The 22,148-nt window shown below is 35.6% G+C and overlaps 1 protein-coding gene across 6 annotated transcripts in view; it reads right to left on the bottom strand.

The window, feature by feature from the left end:
* LOC131159719 (uncharacterized) overlaps nucleotides 1–22,148 on the bottom strand; it is a 92,417-nt gene that overhangs the window by 13,997 nt on the left and 56,272 nt on the right. For 4 of the 6 annotated variants that reach the window (XM_058114848.1, XM_058114849.1, XM_058114850.1 and 1 more), the window contains exons 11-13: nucleotides 19,106–19,153; nucleotides 9,450–9,570; nucleotides 9,119–9,299 (exon numbers count right to left, since the gene is read on the bottom strand). In XM_058114848.1, the coding sequence (XP_057970831.1) occupies nucleotides 9,119–9,299; nucleotides 9,450–9,570; nucleotides 19,106–19,153 (350 nt within the window). The remainder of the gene's footprint in view (nucleotides 1–9,118; nucleotides 9,300–9,449; nucleotides 9,571–19,105; nucleotides 19,154–22,148) is intronic. The other 2 variants (XM_058114851.1, XM_058114852.1) reach the window with 1 other exon arrangement.

Genomic DNA, 22,148 nt, shown 5'->3' with positions numbered 1-22,148 from the left:
AGAACACTTGAAGACATATTGTTAAGTAGAAAACATGCTATAAGAAGAGCATTGGTCCAAAAGGTTTTAGGAACACGCATATGAAGGAGTAAAGACTGTGCTATGTCAAGTAAATGTCTATTTTTTCGCTCAATAATTCCATTCTGTTGAGGGGTATGTATTCATGATGTTTGATGAATAATCCTTTTGGCTAAGCAAAAATATTGAAGCTCATTTTGAACAAATTCAAGTGCAACATCAAATTGAAAATTTTGAATACGATGCCAAATATAGTTTTCACTTCTTGGTATATATATTCAAAAATTCAGACCTATCTTTTAACAAGTAGACCTAGGTCATACAAAAAAAATCATCCACAAGGATACAAAATATTGATAATTGGTTAAATTCTTCACTCTAAATGGACACCAAATATTTAGATGAATAAGAGAAAACAATGATTAACAACGACACTTGACTCTAGAAGGAAAAGATGTCCTAATATGTTTTCCCAACTAACACCTCGGACACATCAAACAATAAATGAACTTGAACTTAGGAAAAACTCTTTGTAGTTTTTGAAGGGATGGATGGCCTAACAAGTCTACCATTGCTTAAGAGAAACACCATGAATAGAAATTAAGAAAGTCGTATGACAAGAATTGGAACCACCATTGAAATAGCACAAGCTCTCCTTCTTAAGCCCTCTACCAATCCTTTTCTTCACCCATATATCCTAAATAGCACACTGAGCAGAAAAGGTCATAGAACAGTTATGAGATTTAGTTAATTGACTAATTGATATTAGGTTAAAGGGAAATTTTAGGCATATATAACACAGATGAAAGAGGAATACAAGGAATTGAGAGAATATTTCTAAAACCAGAAATTGGTGTTATTGAACCATCAATAAGAGTACCTATTATATGGGAGAAGGCACTAGAACTTGTAACCCAAGGGAAGGAGGATGAAAAGGCAAAAAGCCCGGTTGTACCTGAAATGGGCCATAGTAGCATTAGATGTAAAAGACGGAGTCTCTAGGTGTTGAACCATGCAAAAAAGATAGTTAAAATCCTCTCACAACATGCTTTCCCAACTAACACCTAGGACACTTAAAACAATAAATGAACTTGAACTTAGGAAAAAATTTTTGTAGTTTTTGAAGGGATGGATAACCTAACAAGCGTGCCATTGCTTAAAAGAAACACCATGAATAGAAATTAAGGAAGTTGTATGACAAGAATTGGAACCACCATTGAAATAGCACAAGCTCTCCTTCTCAAGCCCTCCACCAATCCTCTTCTTAACCCAAATATCCTAAATAACACATTGAGAAGAAAAGGTCATAGAACAATTATGAGATTTAGTTAATTGACTAATTGATAGTAGGTTCAAGGGAAATTTTAGGCATATATAACACGGATGAAAGAGGAATACAAGGAATTGAGAGAATATTTCTAAAACCAGAAATTGGTGTTATCGAACCATCAACAAGAGTACCTATTATATGGGAGAAGGCACTAGAACTTGTAACCCAAGGGAAGGAGGATGAAAAGGCAAAAAGCCCGGTTGTACCCGAAATGGGCCATAGTAGCACCAGATGTAAAATATGGAGTCTCAAGGTGTTGAACCATGCAAAAAAGATAGTTAAAATCCTCTCACAACATGCTTTCCCAACTAACACCTAGGACACTTAAAACAATAAATGAACTTGAACTTAGGAGAAACTTTTTGTAGTTTTTGAAGGGATGGATGACCTAACAAGTGTGCCATTGCTTAAGAGAAACACCATGGTTAGAAAATAAGGAAGTTGTATGACAAGAATTGGAACCACCATTGAAATAGCACAAGCTCTCCTTCTCAAGCCCTCCACCAATCCTTTTCTTCACCCAAATATCCTAAATAACACACTGAGAAGAAAAGGTCATAGAACAGTTATGAGATTTAGTTAATTGACTAATTGATAGTAGGTTCAAGGGAAATTTTAAGCATATATAACACAGATGAAAGACGAATACAAGGAATTGAGAGAATATTTCTAAAACCAGAAATTGGTGTTATCGAACCATCAACAAGAGTACCTATCATATGGGAGAAGGCACTAAAACTTGTAACCCAAGGGAAGGAGGATGAAAAGGCAAAAAGCCCGGTTGTACCCGAAATGGGCCATAGTAGCATCAGATGTAAAATACGGAGTCTCGAGGTGTTGAACCATGCAAAAAAGATAGTTAAAATCCTCTCACAACATGCTTTCCCAACTAACACCTAGGACACTCAAAACAATAAATGAACTTGAACTTTGGAAAAGCTTTTTGTAGTTTTTGAAGGGATGGATGACCTAACAAGTGTGCCATTGCTTAAGAGAAACACCATGAATAGAAATTAAGGAAGTTGTATGACAAGAATTGGAACCACCATTGAAATAGCACAAGCTCTCCTTCTCAAGCCCTCCACCAATCCTTTTCTTCACCCAAATATCCTAAATAACACACTAAGAAGAAAAGGTCGTAGAACAGTTATGAGATTTAGTTAATTGACTAATTGATAGTAGGTTCAAGGGAAATTTTAGGCATATATAACATAGATGAAAGAGGAATACAAGGAATTGAGAGAATATTTCTAAAACTAGAAATTGGTGTTATCAAACCATCAACAAGAGTACCTATCATATGGAGAAGGCACTAGAACTTGTAACCCAAGGGAAGGAGGATGAAAAGGCAAAAAGCCCGGTTGTACCCGAAATGGGCCATAGTAGCACTAGATGTAAAAGACGGAGTCTCGAGGTGTTTAACCATGCAAAAAAGATAGTTAAAATCCTCTTACAACATGGTGGATGATGTGCTCAACTGCCAGTGGAGTGGTTAGGTATGTTTGAAGTGTTAATAGTAGAATCACCCTTCGCAAGAGATTTATTGGCCCAAGTTGGTTTCCCTAGGAGATCCTAATAGCGATCAATGGTATGATTTTCCTTGGCACAATTTGTGCAAAAATGTAAGAATTTCCATGATGAACTCCTTGTCGTAATACACAATTGTTGCCGCGACCACAAACCAAACCTCGTCCTCATTCTCCAAAATTTCCCCTACTACAGTTAGAGGTAGTATCTATGGCTGAATTATTGCAGGAAGGAGCTTAAGAAGACAGGCAGCACACACTAGTGCAAACAGCACCCTTTCCAGGACTTCAAAAACCAGAACTTACAACACTTCAGACCCCCCCAAAGTCCAGAACTTCAAGAGGCAGCTATATCTAAGAACTGAGCTAACAATATCCTGGGAGGAATTACTAAACCACCAAGAACAGAGCAGACAACAGCAAAGTGCTACAGGCATCTAATTAACAATCTGGCAGCAGCCCTGGGCATTACAACTGGCAGCGACTGGAAGCTAACACGGAAAAGAACAGGAAATAAGTATTTGAACACCAATTGAAACCAAACAGGAACTGGTACAATATTGCAAGCAATCAATCACGAACACACGGCATCAGAGCTGCAACATCAGCAAACAATAAACAGAGTGGCAGAGGAACAGCAACAGCAGCAGCGTACTAGAGACAGAGTATAACTGACTTCACATCAGAAAATCACCATGAAACAACCCAAAATCTCTGAAAGAAAAAAGATAGTATCATATGCAAACTAAAGATGCAACATGTTCAAATTCTCATAGCCTACGTTAAGCCCATCCATCAAACCTCTATCAATTCCTCTATCAATCATCCTACCGATGGCATCAATCACAATAGTAAAAAAGAAAAGGAGAAAGGGGATCTCCTATATTAGACCCCTAGATGCACAAAACCAAGATTTAGCTTTGGCATTCACTAAGACTGAAAAACCACAGAAAATAAACACCCCCAAATCCATTTCCTCAAAGCCTCAAACCAAAACCTTTTCATTACCTTGTCCAAGAAATTCCAAGCTAGCTCACCCTATTATAAGCCTTTCCAAAGTCCAATTTCAACAATAGAACTCTTTTTACCACCTCATTTGCTATCAAGGCTGCATTTAGAATCTTCCTATCACCTAAAAAAGTGCTCTGACTGAAAAAGTATCCTCCAGTACTGCAGCAAATTTCTTGGATAACACTTCAGTCAAAATCTTATAAACACTAATTACTAAGCTAATTAGCCTAAAGTCCTTGAATTTTATAGCACAATATTTATGTTTGTTGGCCTAACAAGGCTTAATCTCTTTTTGATGATAACAAATCAAGGTTACTTAACATGTCTATGCAAGTTTGAGTTTCAGGACTTAAGTGATCTTATGATTTCAAGTGAACATACTTGAAGAATCCGAATGGAAAATTACACTTAAGGCAATGAGACATGATAAACATGAAGGTTCAAGTCATGTGAGACATGAAGCTCGTTGAAGCAATGCATAAAGCTCAGAAGACATATTGGAAGCTTCACAACATGAAGACTTAGACACTAAGATAGGAAAATCATATGAAAGTCTCATGTATGTACTTCAAAACTCAATACTGATTGATTGAAGCTCCTAGGAAATGTCATTGGACTTAGATACCTGATTTTATTCATGGAAAATATTTTCTCAAAGTCCAAAATAAGTTTTCAAATATATGAATTAAGTTTGGAACCAAAAATCATTGAAAAACAAGTTTGCTGATAGGACAGGCGACTGATGATAAACCATCAGGCAACTGTGGTGCTTCTGTGTTTGAAAATATTCAAACAAAATTGGCACAGGCAACTGACCTATGAGGCACAGTTGATTGACCTCATTCTGACTTTCAGAATACGCTGATTTTAAAGGAGCATAGGCGACTGACCCTTCGAGGACAGGCGACTGATGCGAGTGTTTAAACGTTAAATAACACTGATCTTGTTTCCAAATCTTGCGTGAATGGTTTCCAAATTGCGAGAAAATTCAAGGGAAAGTTTTTTAAAACCCTAGTGCTCTATTTAAACGCATTATTCTCGCACATTAGGACAAGAACACGAATTGAAAAGCAACGGCACGCACAACTCTCTTGTATTCTCTTTGCTGAAAGGCTATTGCTGTGTTCTTGATTCTTTCACTTGGAAAAGACTGATTTGATCTTCAAAACTCACATCTTTCAATCAATTCTGGTGATATACTTTGAGCTTCAACTTTCATATTGCTGTTGAAGTATTATTTTTGAATCTAATGTGTACTAATCTGCTCGTCTAAGGAGCTTTTTCTTGTACAAGCAAATATTTGCTATTTCTTGTATTTTTTATGGTTCAAGGGATTGAATCGTTGCCTAGCGGGAGGGGATTCTTGTTAGAGAGGCGAACTCCAGGGAGAGAGGTTGTAACTTCACCTGGTAACGAAGTTGGTAAGGGAAATCCTCGCAGCGTGTTGCTGGAGGCAAGGACGTAGGCTGCGGCCGAACCTTGTAAAAACAACGGTGTTCAGCTTCTTCTTCCCTACTCTTTTTATTTTCTGCACGTTATAAACTGTGTGCATGATTTTATTTTTATAAGAACTTGCTAAATATTATCTCGTGCTCAATATTAAATCTTGTTGAATATTTGAGGTCGAGCTAAATATTTGAAAATCTGTTGAAAAGAGGAATCTTGTTAAACATAGTAAACTTGTTGAACATATTTTGTTTGAGATCAAATATATATCAGTTGTATGAGCAAAGCATTGATTTGACCATGCAGAAAAGTTTACAACTTTGAGTTTGAAAATAAATAATCTGAGGATTAACTTGTTTGTGAACATATTTTCTGAATAAAGTATAAGTGCTGAAGCTAAACAAGTATTTTACAAAATCCGTTTTGAAAGAAAATTCATGTGCTGAAAGTTAGATCTTAATATTGATTTTTATTAAGGCATAAATCAATCATTGAATTTATTCTTGAGTACATTGTTGTGAATCTTCTTGAATCAATATAATACAAAAAGTGCTCAACTGAATGTGTTATCTCATATTGTAAATTCAATTTGTATATCCATATTCATACCTAAAGGCTGCAATTAACATAGTTCTGATTGCTGTATATCTACATATATACATCTATATATATTGGAAGGTTGAATAGTTAAGGGTTGAAGTATTTAAAATTCCGCGAATAATTTTTAAATAACCCAATTCACCCCTCCTCTTGGGAATACATCCTAATTTCAATGTTGATGCTATTGTCATCACTTGCAGTGACAGCATTGCAATGCCAAGCAGTGGCTTTAAGAAAAATTTCAAATCAATGACTTGGGTACTCCATTAATTTCTTGGTATTAAGATTGTATGGTATAAGATTGAGTGAATATATAACAAGAACTTACAAAGTGAGACTGGCGGTTATACTCCTATTGATTCCCACATGAAGTTTTCTAGGAATGTTGGACTAGACTTTGAAGACAAACATCGATATAGGCATTTGTTTAGAAAGTCGGTCCACTTAACTATCATTACACTTAGCATATCTATTGTTGTAGGGGTGGTGAGTTAGTACATGAAAAATCCCAAACAACCACACTAGGATGCTGTTTACAGGATTTAGTGGTATTTCAAAGGCTCTCATAGAGGTTTGATGTATAAATGTATAAAATTTGTGACACACTCAGATGCAGATGGATGTGTTGATGATCAAACATCTTCTGTTAGATACTGAAAATTTGTAGGGCCATGAGGTTGTAAAACGTAGCAAGAAGAAAACTCTGTAGCCAGATCTAGTGCTGAAACAAAATACCAAGCCTTGGATAATACAGTGATTGAGCTTATGTTGTTGAAGTCTCTTATGTTAGAGATGGTATTCTTGGTAACGAAGCCCTAGATACTTTTTATTTATTTAAAATAAAGTTGCTACTTATATTACTAGAAACCCAGAGTTCAGAGGGCAAAGCACATTGAAGTTGACAATTATTTTCTGAGAAATATTGTTCTGAAGAAGGTTGTGAGGACCCCATTTGTGAAATATGTGAATCACTTAGGTGATATTTTCACGAAGGCTATATTTAAGATTGCCTTGCCTAATGGTTGTAACAAGCTGGGTTAGGTGATATTTATAAACTTCTGGACTAAGGGGGAGTTTCAGAATGACATACATTTGTTTAAGTAATTAGGTGGTGTGAGTGAGGGTATTTTTGTCCTTCATATCTTTCTTATTATTAAATAAAAGAGGGCAGATTTGGACCATATGCATGCTCTAGAAAATTGCTAACCTAGCCTTTCCTCTTTATTCTCCTCCATCGCTAACCCTAAGGGCTATATTGTTTCATTGAATCTTCAATTTTTCATTTCAACTTTACAACAAAAATAATCATTTCGCTACTTTGGGTCAGTTACCCATTAGAATGATTGAGGCAGAACATTACAAATGATACAATGACAATATGATTAAAATGGAGTTCTTTAAGAGGGTTATGTGACACTAATGAAGTGATTTTGTATAAAGCAAAATTCTATATGGCAGCTATATGGCAGGTCATGTCATAGACTCATACGGATTAGGGAATTTAAAGTCAAAGTATGAGTGGGGAATGAGTGCAACTAAAACATGAATGCTAAAATTGAAGACTGGCAATACTTCGAAAAAAAAAAAAGTAAAAGAGAAGGAATAAGAAATTGTGGTATGTGCTAGTGATTAAGGCAGCACAACCTGAAACATAAGAAGAGAGAAGCACTTACGATGGCTTGGACATGAGCAAGAAAGTTTAATAGATGTATCGCTGAGGATGAGTGAATTAATTGGGGTTGAGGACACTGCAAGGTTAAAGGGATAACACGAAGAATTTTTGGATGAATCAATAAAAAGTTTTAAATAAAGTTTATTTTACGGAAAATCTTGAACAAGCTAAATAGAGAAAAGGATCCATGTACACTATCCTAAATTGTTGTGATTAAGGATTTATTATTGTTTAGGTTGCTAGGTGTAGGCTTTTAGAGTGGTCTTTAACTTATTTGTTTGTCCCCTTGCGTGGTAAGCTCTGTTCTTTAGCCTTTTGGGGTCTGGTGGTGAAAAAGGTAACTAAGTGGTTTGATGGGGGGAAAGGGTTTTGTTCTCATTAGGGTTTTACTATTCATCTGCATTTTTTTTTCTCTCTTATAGGATTCCTGAAGGAGTTGCTCAAAAGCTTGAAGGATTATGAGGGATTTTCTTTGGTCAAACATAGGGAAGAGGAGAAACCATTTAGTTAAGTGGGAGGTGGCATGTAGACCTAGTGAGGAGGGATGGCTGGGTCTTGGTGTTTGGTGTCTAAAAACATTACCCTCTTGGGTAAATGATTATGGAATTTTTTTCATGGAGGTAAATTCCCTTGGGCAGAGAGTTATAAAAAGTAAGTGGGATGCAAATGTGGGTTTCAGAAGTTCCACGGGGAATCTGTAGAGGTCCATATATCAGGTTTACTCCATCTTTCTTCCTCTTACTGGGTTTCATTCAGGTATGGAAATTGTATATGGTTTCCGAAAGATGTTTTGAGTGGGACAAATTGCATTGTTTCTTGTTCCTTTCCTCATTTCTATGGTTCTTCTTCTCACCATGATCATGTGATTTCCTCTTTTCATATTCTTGATAGGGACTCCTTTTCCTTTGATTTTCATTTTATAAGGTTCTTGAATGATAGAGAATTGAAAGATCTTTCTTCTTCGTTTATTGTATTGGACACTCCAATAGGAGAGATACTAGAATTTGAAATTTGGATTCTTTGGGGGGTTATTAATGTAAATCTTTCTTCTCGTGTAGTTAAGGTTCATATATCTTTTCCTCTTTTTAAGGGTTGCTGCTTTCAAGATGTTGACCAAGGTTGAGTGACTTTTTATTAAGTTGATGCTGTTTTTTATTTTGTTTCTCTTTTATTTTGTTTGAGGACTTCTTGTTCTCCTTCATTGTATTTTCCTCTCTCTTCTTGTCTCAATAAAGCTTCTTTGTCTATCAAATATATAGTATGCCAAAAAAAGAAAATAAAGCCATAAAATAGAAAACATAGAAGCTGACTGCATGGCTCCATTTATGCATGCCATGACCAGCTTTATCATTTTATTTGGCAAATGTAGAATATCTTTTTCTAATTTTTTTTGTTAGATTCAGAGAAGTGGGTACAGAATCACCATGCATCACATTTAGATGCATGTAATATCATCTCTTCTGAAGATAACACATTCTATCAGAACCTTCAATTTAAGCATGAAAATTTGAGCACCTGTCAATTGCTCTTCCAGTGAATATCAGAGGAAAGTATCTGGAGTACTTGCCAGCACCAAATTGTTCACCTACATGTTGTATTTTGCTCGTGTCCAAAAGAATCATAGCATTCCAGAGCCTACAATAGTCCAGTCTGAATCCTTCATCTAGTTGTTTGTAGATTCCATGATCAAGGATAACTACATGATTTATTTAAAACAATAACATCCATAAGCAATTTCATATCCCCAAAATGTATTAAAAATGGGGTTGCTTCTTTTTTTTTCCTTCCCCTCTCCCCCACCCCCAACCCCTCAAATAGAAAATTAATACACCAAATCAAGACATACCTAAAGTAAAGCCATGCTGACCTTCTGGAGAAACTAATATATTGCCTGGATGCGGATCACCATGTAGGAAGCCATGGACAAATATCATTTCCGCAAAAACTTCCATTAATGCTTTAGCAACCTACAACACAACTGAATCATAACTACCATAGACAAGAAAAGAGGACTCGTTTAACCACACGATAATGATCATCATAAGGCCTCTACAGTTTATGGTTCCCAAAAACAAAGGGATACATAATAATAAGTAGTATTAAGGGCGGGATGATGAGACAGTGACAAGCAAATGGACATAAAACTAACTATTAGATGTAACCTGATGAAACTAACTATTAGATGCATGCCCTAAATCCAAACATAATGACATGGCTGATGGCACTGTGTCAAGGATGCGTTTACGTTATGCTTTTCAACATTTACTTAATTTACAATTAGGGCAAGTTTTATAAATTCATGCATTCATCTAATTAAGAACACAAATTAGTCCATAGGATCTAAATTGAGGAAATAAGCCTTCAGAGAGGTTAAGAACTTAAGAACATGAAACTCATATTCCTTTGTACTTGATTTGAAACACTCCTAGTTGTTAAGCAGCCACTTTACCTAAGAGTTTACACTATTAGGTTATGGGCTGACAAGGTACATCAATCCTTAACACTCCCCTGCACCGTGCAATCTGATTGCACATGAGAGAAACAAAATAAAAAAATACAACACATTATACGGAATCATGCAACAAGGTTTGTAAATTGAGGGAAATGTACATACAACGCTAACAACAGTTTAATACCACGAGGCGAGGCTTATCAATTGCATATTGCTAATCATGCAATAAGGCTTTTCAATATATATATATATACGTTTGTGTGTGTGTGTGTGTTAGAATATCACTTTACTTAAAAGTTTAAGTTGTTAGGTTTGCCTCCTTTTTTTCTTTTTCTTTTCTTTTATAACAAAAGAATTTCATTGATAGAATAGGAATGTACAAGAAGGTGAGAGTAAAGCTTCTCCTTTCAAAATTCTGGGTTACCCCAGAAAAATAAAGAAAAACAAAACAAAAAGTACATTAGAAGCAAACCCCCAAAAAAAAAAAAAAAAAAAAACAAGAAAGAAAAATCAGCTGGCCATCTCATTTCAACAAGGAAGGCCAATAACACTGAACATCCGAAAATTCCCATTACCCACATGCCAAAGAGAAGCCAAATGTTGAGTCTTCTCCCAAACCAGTAAAGGTGACAACTTATTCCCGGTTAAAATGCATGCTTTTTGTTCCATCCACAAACCCCAATGGACAGCAAATAGGGCACAACGTATATCAGTCCTTAATAACAACTCCCCCCCCCCCCCCCACCCAAAGGGCCCACAGCTTGATAGCAAGTGGAGAGATAAACAAATAATAAACAACACCCATTATAGGAATTATGATCATTCTTAACAAACAAACGATAAACAAGGGCAACAAGACAAGAACCCCAGACATCCTAGTAACCAACTCTAATACCATATTAGAATGCCACTTTACCTAAAAACTTAAGTTGGGGTCAACAATATATATTAGGCCTTAACATCGCCCATTAAACATTTATTTAAATACTTTTCATTTAATAGGACATTAATTTATGATCCAAACAACCATTGAATTAAATATCTAACCATACATTATGATCTCGTCTCAATTGTACTATTGTTCAAAATACTAGCACATTCTGAATATATTTCAACGACTAAAACATAAGGGTTTTGAAAAATAAATAAATAAATGAATAACTAATAAGCATCTTAGTAAGTACAAAAAAATGGGTCAAATCAAGTCTGAAAGGCCCAAGACAAGGTCCAAGAAGTGATGCAATCAGCAATTTTTATTTAATATTTTGCTTATATTAAGTGTAGCTATTTATGGGTGCTAGGGTATTTCTGTAATTTCTGAAATTAGGGGTTCATTTTGGTCAAATTAGCTTCTTCTTTTTTTTTTTCTTTGGTAACATTTGCGGATTAATTTTGTGATGGGATTTATTTTTGGTGGGGCTTTAGAAAATAAGTGGCTTTTAGAGGGGGTTATGTGCTAAATAGGAGTTGGCTTCTCTTGGAAGCTTTTGGCATATATAAATAGGAGTATTTTAACACTTTTCCAAGAGGTTTTTGACATTTATCTTTGAGAAGATTTCTCTCCAGAGCTCAGCTCCAGACCAGCTAGGGTTTGAAGATTTGGAGGCTTGGTTTTGAGGACTCAACCCGCAGTGCGTACCACTCCTTCCATCACTGCTAAAGGCGCAAAAGGCTAGCAGAAAACCACTGTTACAGAAACAGTACCAAAACAGGTAACAATCTGAGAATTAACAAGCTGTTGTGCAAAAAAAACTGCCCTACTTTTTTTTTGTTGTACATTGAAATTACAGTAATCTCTTTATAAATTTGGAGTATTCAGTAGTTACTTGAATCAAGAGAAGTTGCTAAAACACTATCCTGACATCTCAGTTTATTTCTGAATTTCTTGTTCTACTTCCACGCATATTTGCATCAAATTGGTATCCAAGCAAGTTTGATCTTGTGGGTTCATGGCTACAGGGGGTGGAAGAGGAAATAGGGATCATAGAGGTAGATACATGACTGTTGAGTCACTTGGGGACTTGCAGGAACAAATTAGACAACTTAGCTTGTCACACAATCTTTGGGTAATCGAGGCCGTCAAAATGATGGTGATAAATTGATAATGAATATAATTTTGTTAGTGGAAAAATAAATGAAATTAATGATCACTCTAAAATTGACAGCTCTAGTGATGATAGGAGTTCTGAAAATGAAAGGCCTCCAAGATGGGTAGATCACATTGTACATGCTTGATAAAATTCCAAAGAGTATGGTTTACAGGTAAATAATTCAGAATGTGATGGTGATATGGAAAGCAAAGAACTTTTAGACTGGGTTGATAGCATTGAGCGTTATTTTGAAAGAAACATGTGCCAAAAAAGAGGAAAATGAAGCTCGTGAGAGCAAAGCTCAGGGTACCTGCTTCTACTTGGTGGTAACATTATCAAAATGACTGAAACAGGGTGAAAAGAAAAGTCAGAAGATGGGATAGGATGAAAAAGAGGCTAAAGACTCAATTACTACCCCAGATTATGAGCAAACCTTGTACCAAAGGGTTCAAAACCTGAGGCAGCATGCAAGCCAGTCAAAGAGTACAGCCAGGACTTTCATAGGCTTTCATTTGCTGAAACGAACGCTGAAAGGGATGATCACAATGTGAATGGTCAAAAAATGACCATACAAGACCAAGTAAGCTTGCAGTGTCCTTATTCTGGAAGTGGAGAAGGATTGAAATAGTATTTCTTATTATTTTAAAATAAGGCACAATCTGAATGTCTTATAGACTACAAGGATAATCTAAAAGGAAAGAATAATAAAAGAAAGAATAACAAAAGGAAAGAATGACAATTGCTAACAAATCTCCTAGAATATCTCCTAAGAATATATCCTAGAATATCTCCTAAGAATATTTACATAATTACAGAAATTTCTCCTATAATCAAGGAGAGCTGACTGGATAAATTTGGGAACTTTCCAACACTCCCTCTCAAGCTGGTTTGAAGATGTCTTCCATAGCCAGCTTGCCGATCAAATTTTCAAATTGCTTCTTTGGTAGTCCTTTTGTAAGTATATCTGCTACTTGTTCAATAGTAGATATATAGGGTAAACAAATCAGTCCACTGTCCAGCTTCTCCTTTATAAAATGCTTGTCGGCCTCAACATGTTTTGTCTATCATGAAGCATTGGATTGTGAGCAATGGCTATGGCAGATTTGTTATCGCAATACAGTCTCATAGGTAGTGGATTAGTGACTTTCAATTCTTCCAATAATTTTTTAATCCACAACACTTCACAAATTCCATGAGCAACTGCTCTAAATTCAGCCTCTGTACTACTCCTAGCTACCACATTTTGTTTTCTGCTTCGCCATGTAACCAAATTTCAACCAACAAAGGCACAATAACCAGAAGTTGATCTTCTATCGGTTGTACTCCCAGCCCAATCTACATTAGTGTATGCCTCAACTTGTAGATGTCTATGGTCTTCAAACAATAGACCTTTTCCTAGAGTTCCCTTAAATATCTCTATAAACTGCATCAAAGTGGTCAGGCCCTGGTGATTGCATGAATTGGCTTACCATACTGACAGCAAAGGCTATGTCAGGACGTGTATGTGATAGATAAAGTAGCCTTTCCAACCAATCTTTGGTACTGGTCTCTATTGGTTACTAACTTCTTCAGGTTTGGCAGGTTGTGGTTTAAGATTAGGCTCTATAGGCATCTCAGCCGCTTTACACCCTAGTAAACCTGTTTCTCCAAGCAAGTCAAGCACATATTTTCTTCACGAAACAAAAATACCTTTTCTTGACCTTGCAAATTCCACACCGAGAAAATACTTCAAGCCACCCAAGTCTTTAATCTCAAATTCATTAGCAAGCATCTGTTTTAATTTCTCAAGTTCCCTGCTGTCATTACTTGTCAAAATAATATCGTCAACATAGACAATTAGAATAGCAACCTTCCCTTCACTTGAGTGCTTATAGAACATCGCGTGATCAGCTTGACCTTGGCTGTAACCATGACCCTTTACAGCCTTCCCAAAGCATTCAAACCAAGCTCTCAAAGATTGTTTGAGCCCATACAATGATATTTTCAATTTACACACCTTATCTCTGCCAAGATTACCTTCAAAACCTGGTGGTAATTCCATAAACACTTCATCCTCTAGATCTCCATTTAAAAAAGCATTCTTTACATCCAACTGGTGTAAGGGCTAGTTAGAATGTACAGCTAAGGAGAGTAACACTCGGATTGAGTTTATCTTGGCCACTGGAACAAAAGTTTCTTGATAGTCAATTCCGTATGTTTGTGTAAACCCTTTTGCAATGAGTCTCGCCTTATATCTCTCCATATTGCCATCAACCTTTCATTTAACTATAAACACCCACTTGCAACCTACATTTTTCTTTTCCTTTGGTAAATCAACAATTTCCCAAGTACTGTTGTTCCGTAGTGCTTTCATCTCTTCAAGAACTCCTAACTTCCTATCCGGATGATCCATAGCTTCCTGAATGGTCCTTGGAACAAATAGGTGAAAAATATTGGATGCAAAGGCCTTATGATTATGAGAGAGTCTATGGTATGATAAATATTTAGCAATGGGGGTGTGGTACAAGTTCTAACTCCTTTCGTAATGGCTATAGGTACATCAAGGTCAGTAGATTGATCAACCGGAAGGGTAGTAGAAGGATTACCTGGGATTTCCAAATGACCAGTTTTTGGAGGTGATGATTGATTCTGCCCTGAAATTGTGGAATGATCCTTAGTATTAGAACAATACCCACCTCTAGTATAAACACGAAGCTCAAAAGAGGGATTATTTTGTAGCAATTCTCCCCCTGTTTGTGATTCCCTTATGCTCTGTATAGGCAGATTGGGATTTCCATTTTTTTCACTATTTAAAATTTTAGTTCCTTGAATGTTTTGTGGAGGGATGTCAATGTCAAGGAAAACATTAGGCATTGGTATAGAAGTTTTCCAAAACTGACCTTCACTACTCTCTTTCTCCCCCTGAAGATAAGTTTGGTTAAAGTAAGACTGATTTTCAACAAAAATGACATCCATACTGATGTGAATTTTTTTTTTTTTAATTCAAACATTTGTACCCTCTCTTATTTGGAGCATATCCAAGAAACACACATTTTTCAGCCCTAGGATCAAGTTTAGATCTAAGATGAGCTGGAATATGAACAAAAACAGTGCATCCAAATACTTTTAGAGACAGATCAGAAATTATCTTATTATCAGGAAAGGATTTTTTTAGGCATGCCAAAGGAGTGATATACTGCAGCATATGGGTAGGCATTCTATTAATAAGGTAACAAGCAGTTAGAATAGCATCCCCCCACAAATATTTTGGAGTACGAATAGAAAACATTATAGCCCGTGCAACCTCAAGTAAATGACGATTTTTTCTTTCAGCGATATTTTGTTGTGGGGTCACTGGGGTGTCACGACATGAGGATTGATGTTGAATCCCTCTGTCTTTAAAAAATTTTCCCAAATATTGGTTGAAATATTCTATACTTGTGAAATTGATTTTCGATCATCGATAAAAATTCTTGAATAATATTTCAACTTCAGATTTTCCATTCATCAAATATACCCAACAAATCCAAGTATGATCATCTATAAAAGTCACAAACCATTTTTTTCCGGATAAGTTAGTAACCTTAGAGGGACCCCAAACATCACTATGAATCAAATTAAAAGGTTTTGATGCACGGTAACCTTTTGAATTATAAAGAACTCGATGACTTTTTGGTAAATGACAAACGTCACAATGAAGAGAAGTACAATCCAAATTTTTAAACAAACTAGGCAACAATCATTTTAAATAAGAAAAACTAGGATGTCCTAATCTAAGATGCCAAAGCATTATTTGATCACGCACAGGGATTCAACTATTACTACCACTTAAGCCTTGAGCTTGGCTATTGCTAAATAGGGTATCATCAAAATAATAAAGGCCATCGATCATCCTAACATTGCCAATCATCGCCCCCGAGTTTTGGTCCAGAAATTCACAATGAGAATCAAAGAATATGATACGACAGTTAGATCCACGGGATAATCTACTAACAGATAGAAGATTGCAAGTAAGTTTAGGAACATGAAGGACAAATTTTAATTCTATTTTCCTGGAAGTTCTAATTGAACTTGCTCTTGCAATGGATGAAAGACTCCCATCTGCAATCTTAACCTTTTTATTACCCGGACAAGGATAATAAGATTGGAACAATTGAGATATATTGGTCATATGGTCAGATGCACCTGAATCAATAATCCATGGTACAAAGGCTAAAGAACTGGAATAGGCACTCGGTATATTACCTGTTTGGGCCAAGGAACCAATAGAAGTACCGGATATCAGATTGGATTTCAGCAGTTGAAGAAGTTGATCCATTTGCTCTAAACTTAGAACATTGGTCTGGGCTTCATTTGCTCTAGGAATCACTTGGTTGTTTCCAGGTCCAGGTTTGCTGCTCTTCCAATTTGCTAGTTTTCCATGTATTTTCCAGCAGGTTTCTCGGGTATGCATGGCTTATTACAATAGTCAAACCATGCTTGATCTATTTTATTGGGATATGATCGTTGTACAGAGGTATTAGCAGCATCCAAAACCGAGTTCTCCACTGTTCCAGACATAATGTAGGTTGAATAGGGTTAAAGCAATAAGGCCTAGGTTTTAGAGGCTATGACTACTGAAAGGAAAAGAAAACCAGGCTCTGATACCATGTTAGATTACCACTTTACCTAAAAGCTTAAGTTTTAGGTTGTGGGCCAACAATGTATATCAAGCTTTGACACTCCCCTGCACGTGTAGCCTAACAGCACGTGGAGAGATAAACACATGATAATTAACACCCACTATAGGGAACACAATTTTTTTTTTAAACACCACGGAATAAATGCAGGCAACAAGACTAGAACCCAAAACCTCTTGGAAACTGGCTCTGATACCATCTAGAAGTGGAGAAGGATTGAAATAATATTTCTCATTATTTTAAAATAAGGTACAATTTCGTCTTATAGACTACAAGGATAATCTAAAAGGAAAGAATAACAAAAGGAAAGAATGACAATTGCTAACAAATATGCCAGAATATCTCCTAAGAATATATCCTAGAATATCTCCTAAGAATATTTACATAATTAAATAAATTTCTCCTATAATCAAGGAGAGTTGACTGGATAAATTTGGAAACCGTCCAACACTTATAAGGTGAGTAATGCCTATCAGCTCGCAATAAAAATTGAGCAACAACTTACCCACAACATGCTAAGAAGCTTGGGACAGAACGCAGTGGGAGTGCATCAACTAGTAAGGTGGGTAGCAGCATTAGAAGTGGTAGGACAGCAGTCCCTACATGTCCTAACCAACCAACCAGCAACAATAGTGGGAAAGTAGCCCAAGTAAACCAGGGAAAACAGTGGTGAAATACTACAGATGCTTCGAGCTTGGTTACAAATCCAAGGAGTGTAGAGGAAGCTTGTGATGAAACCGATGAAGGATGATTGGCTGCAGAAGACTTGTTTTAGAACAACATGCACAATAGGAAAAAATCTTTATAAGTTAGTAATTGACAATAACATCTGCAAAAATCTACTGGCTGAAGTAGTGGTGGAAAAATTGAGGCTTGAAGTGGTGGAACGCCAACAGCCATATCGCATTCTTTGGTCTAATAAAGGGAAGGAAGTATTCATGACAACAAGATGCCTAATCAATTTTTCGATTGGAATCTCTTATAAAGAATACATTTGGTGCGACATAGTACCAATGGAAACATGCCATATTCTACTAAATTGTCCTTGGCAAAGAGACCGAAGTGTTGTCCATGAAGAGCATGCCAATACCTGCTCTGTCCATGTCAAAAATGGTGACAAGAAGAGGAAGCTAGTTTAAAGCCCATGAAAGTGTTAATGTGACAAGGAAGAAGAATGAAATGCAGACCATTAGTTTTGATAAAACAATCCAACATGTCATTCAAAATGAGAAGGGCTTAATGGAATTTCTAGATGTCCACTCATTTGAAAATCAAGTTCTAGCACATGAAGCTCTCAGTAAATTTACTCACCCTAAAGATATGAGTGGTCTTACAATAAAAGAAATTGTGTCACTAATGTTGGCCCCATCATGGTCTTAAATTTCCACTAAATTGTCGAAATTTTCATCGAAATTTTTGCTCTCCATCACCCTTGAAATCGAAATGGCATTTGATTTCCATCTTACATAATATCCGTCCAAATTTTAAAAAACCATCCGAAATTTATCAAAATCTCGAAATTTTACCTGAACGTGTCGAAATTTTAACTATAGAATGAAATTTTCTTGGAATTCAAATGTGAGATTTAGATGCAGAGTGAAATTTCTCTCTTAAGTTATCATATTTTTTATTGAAACAAAAGATTACTACAAGGGCTTTAATAATTATATGGAAAATGAAACTTCCAACATCATTTTATTTAATCATTCATGTCTAAATTATCTTTATCTGTTTAATAAATAATATTTAATTGGTTTATGAACTTCATTTACATTAACCAAATATATTTGAGCCACATACTATATTACGAATATGTTTAATGCACATTATATTACAACTATTGCACCTTATACACAACATAGATGTATTTAAGTTGTAATATATTAGTCCTAGGACTTCCATACTTTTCTACTAATTTCCATCATTTTTTCAAATAGAAATCGAAATAGACATCAAAATCGAAATTACCATCGAAATCAAAATTTTCGTACTTTTGGAGCTCCAAAATTTTAGTTGAAATAAAAATTTAAGACCTTTAGGACTGCTTCTACTTGGGTTTTAGGCGGTGCAATTTCTCATAGTTGCAACAACATGCAAGATATGAAGGGAAGCATAAGATTGAATGAATGACAGGTCATCGTAGATTGGGAAATGGAGCAAGAATTGTTGCACTAGCTGTGGGGATCTACCAATTGTTTTTGTCATCTACTTGCGTTTTACAAGCTAATATCGACCAACATTTTCTTGAGTTATTCTTTAAAGTTCCCAAATCATCAACCTGAAAGCCACTTTAAGAACCAACCTGTATTGGATTTATGCCCATTTCCTTCAAGGTTCTTAAATCATCAACCTGAAAGCCAAGGAATTTCCTGTTAATATCACATAAACAAAGTTAAAAGCATCTGACAACTTAAATAGGAGAAGGAAACATAAGAAAGCAAGATAACAATATATATAGCTAGTTTCAACAATGTGCACATTTCCGCTTCTCTATCATATTGTATGCACAAATATACATACACACACACACACACACACACACAGATATATATATATTCATGCATACAATATGATAGAGAAGCGGAAATGTGCACATTGTTGAAACTAGCTAATTCTAAAGTGAAAAGAAGTCATATATTATAAAATTTTTTGGAGTAACATTAACCTTTGCAGAATATTTTGTCCATAAATTTACAGTTACATGCAAGCGAACGGAGATGGTATTCTAAATTTTTTAGGAACCATTTTCACAACAAAAAAAAAAATTTACATCTAAAAGAAGTTGAGATTCTAGAGTTTTGACCATTTGTCTCAACAGGTAGATAAGATGTCCAAAGGATTTAAGTTGGGACCTATATATCGGGCTTTTTCATTGAGTGGATAAAATTTTCTAATCTTTTCCTGCCGTTGTCTTCCTTTTTTCTTGGGTGCATGTTTGTGGGGTGAGGGGGAGGGGTACATGCATCAAGATTTGAGGGAAAAGATACTACTATCTATCTGAAATTTAATAAGAAATGTTGATTATGCTTGTATTGAATTTGTTGAGATTTCTACTTTTTGAAATGGCAGTAAACTTCTGTCTTACAAAATTTCCATAAAAATTTGCACAAAATTATCCAAAACCCACCAAAATCTCGAAATTTCAACAAAATTGGGATTTCATTGAAATTCAAATTTAAGATTCAAAATCCAAATTGAAACTTCTCTTTTAATCATTCTTTTTTATTCACATTAAATATTTGTTACATAAAAGTACAAGAATGATTGCATTCAGGATTTAAAAATTATTTAAAAAAATTAAACTCAAATATGAGCTATATCATTTTATTTGACCTTTTATGTCTAAAGGTATATTTGTATATAAATAATATTTAACTAATTTATGAATTTTATTTATATTAATTGAATATGCTTAATATGTATTTTATTTATTATATTGTTAAAGGAATTTAGTAATAGGAGAATCTAACTCAATGATATGTCCCCCTTTTATTTATAATATACCCCATACACATGATAATGACCACAATACCCTTACTAAAATAAACTAACATAAGAAAATAGTATAAGCCTATAAGGCAACACACCCCCTCAAACTGAAGTGTAGATATCATATATTCCTACCTTTTTAAAAATGAATTTAACCCAAGCAACGCCAACGGTTTAGCGAACAAAGTAGCTATTTGGTACATAGACTTCACATAAGAAAATGCATAAACTTCTCCGCAAGTTTCTCCCAAAAAAATTGACGATAACCACAATGTTTGGTCCTCCCATGAAAATCTGGATTGGAGGCAATATGCATATCATCTCGATTATCGCACATCAACTCCAAAGATTGTGAATGCAATAAACTTTGCCGCTAATTTCATAACATAATGACAATCAACTGCAATGTGTTTTGCCCTCCTATGAAAAACTGGATTGGAAATAATATGAACAATAGCTTGATTATCGCGCATCAACTCCATAGGTTGTGAACTTGGAAAACCAATTTCTTCTAGAAAATTCTTCAAGTTCATAGGTAGTATGGCCCACAGACTTAGTTCAATAGCTGACCATGCAACTACAATCTGTTTCCTAACTTTCCAAGTGACCATCAATAAGCATAGTACCTTGTCATGGATCTTTTGTCGGAGAGTAACACAGCCCAATCAACACCTATGTATCATATGACCCCAATCTCAATACAAGATGCCTCTCCTAGGTACACCTTTGAGGTACGCAAGATGCAAATAACAGCAACTTGTCCAGGAAAAGTCAGACTCAAAGCAATGACTTTCCAACCCTTGAGTCGTCATGTGTACACAAAAAAATTGGGATGGTCTATTAGTGAACTATCTCTCCAAGGATTGTGAAAGATGTTTCCACTAGAAATATTCTTGTTATTGCTTCGACTCATATTCACTGAAAAGTGGATCCTACTCTACCAACTCTGAATAAATTAAATACATGCATTAAGATACGAAGGCTTCTTATTCCACAACAACGAAAGCACTTTTTATTTTTCATATACTAGGGGATTTCTACACTAATGGATTCGAGTCCATAACCATGGGTTCTAATGCACAAGATCTTGTAGCACTTACCAATGAGGCCCTATCGATTAGTATTACACAAAAGAAATCAATCAATTATAGACACTAATACAATTAGATCTGCTATTTATAGACAAACTTGGGATTTGCAATCCCAAGTAAAATCGGTTCAGGATCATGGGATTGATGGGAAGAATTCAAAATGGATAAAGATGCCATATGATTAGGAGGAGATAATAGATTAGATCTAGATGGCTATGCAGGAGAAGAAACTCATGAAGGTCAACAGAACCCAAGGAAACATAATAGCATTGTGTAGACATAAAAAAGGCGACAAGAATCGATGTCAAGTAGGGCTATACATTGATATTTCATTTGAATACAGGAATAGCCTAGAAAAATACATTTGATAGCATGAGGATCCAACTTATCTATTCCTGGACTTAACTTATGGATAAAGGACACACAGCCGAATATACAAGAGGATTGAGAACAAAGGAGCCTTAGGGAAGATAATTGAATATGAAGATTTTACCACTGAGGACAAAGGATGGCATTTTATTGATGAGAAAGCAAGCAAAGAGTATGGAATCTCTCCAAAAAAAACTTTGGGGACATTCATTTGACACAATGGGGTTCGAGTGGCTTCAAGAATATGTCAATTTTTTTTGCTCTACAACTCCACTTTGTTGTGGATTGTGGGCACAAAATGACTGATGGATCATACAAGAGTTTGTCATATAGGTAGAAAATGGAGTACTAAGGTACTCCTTAGCATTATCACTATAAGTACCTTGGCTAACATAT

Source organism: Malania oleifera, chromosome 7, assembly GCF_029873635.1.
Source record: "Malania oleifera isolate guangnan ecotype guangnan chromosome 7, ASM2987363v1, whole genome shotgun sequence".
Taxonomy (NCBI): domain Eukaryota; kingdom Viridiplantae; phylum Streptophyta; class Magnoliopsida; order Santalales; family Ximeniaceae; genus Malania; species Malania oleifera.
The sequence above is the reverse complement of the archived record's forward strand: the minus strand, read 5'-3'. Positions and strand labels throughout refer to the sequence as shown.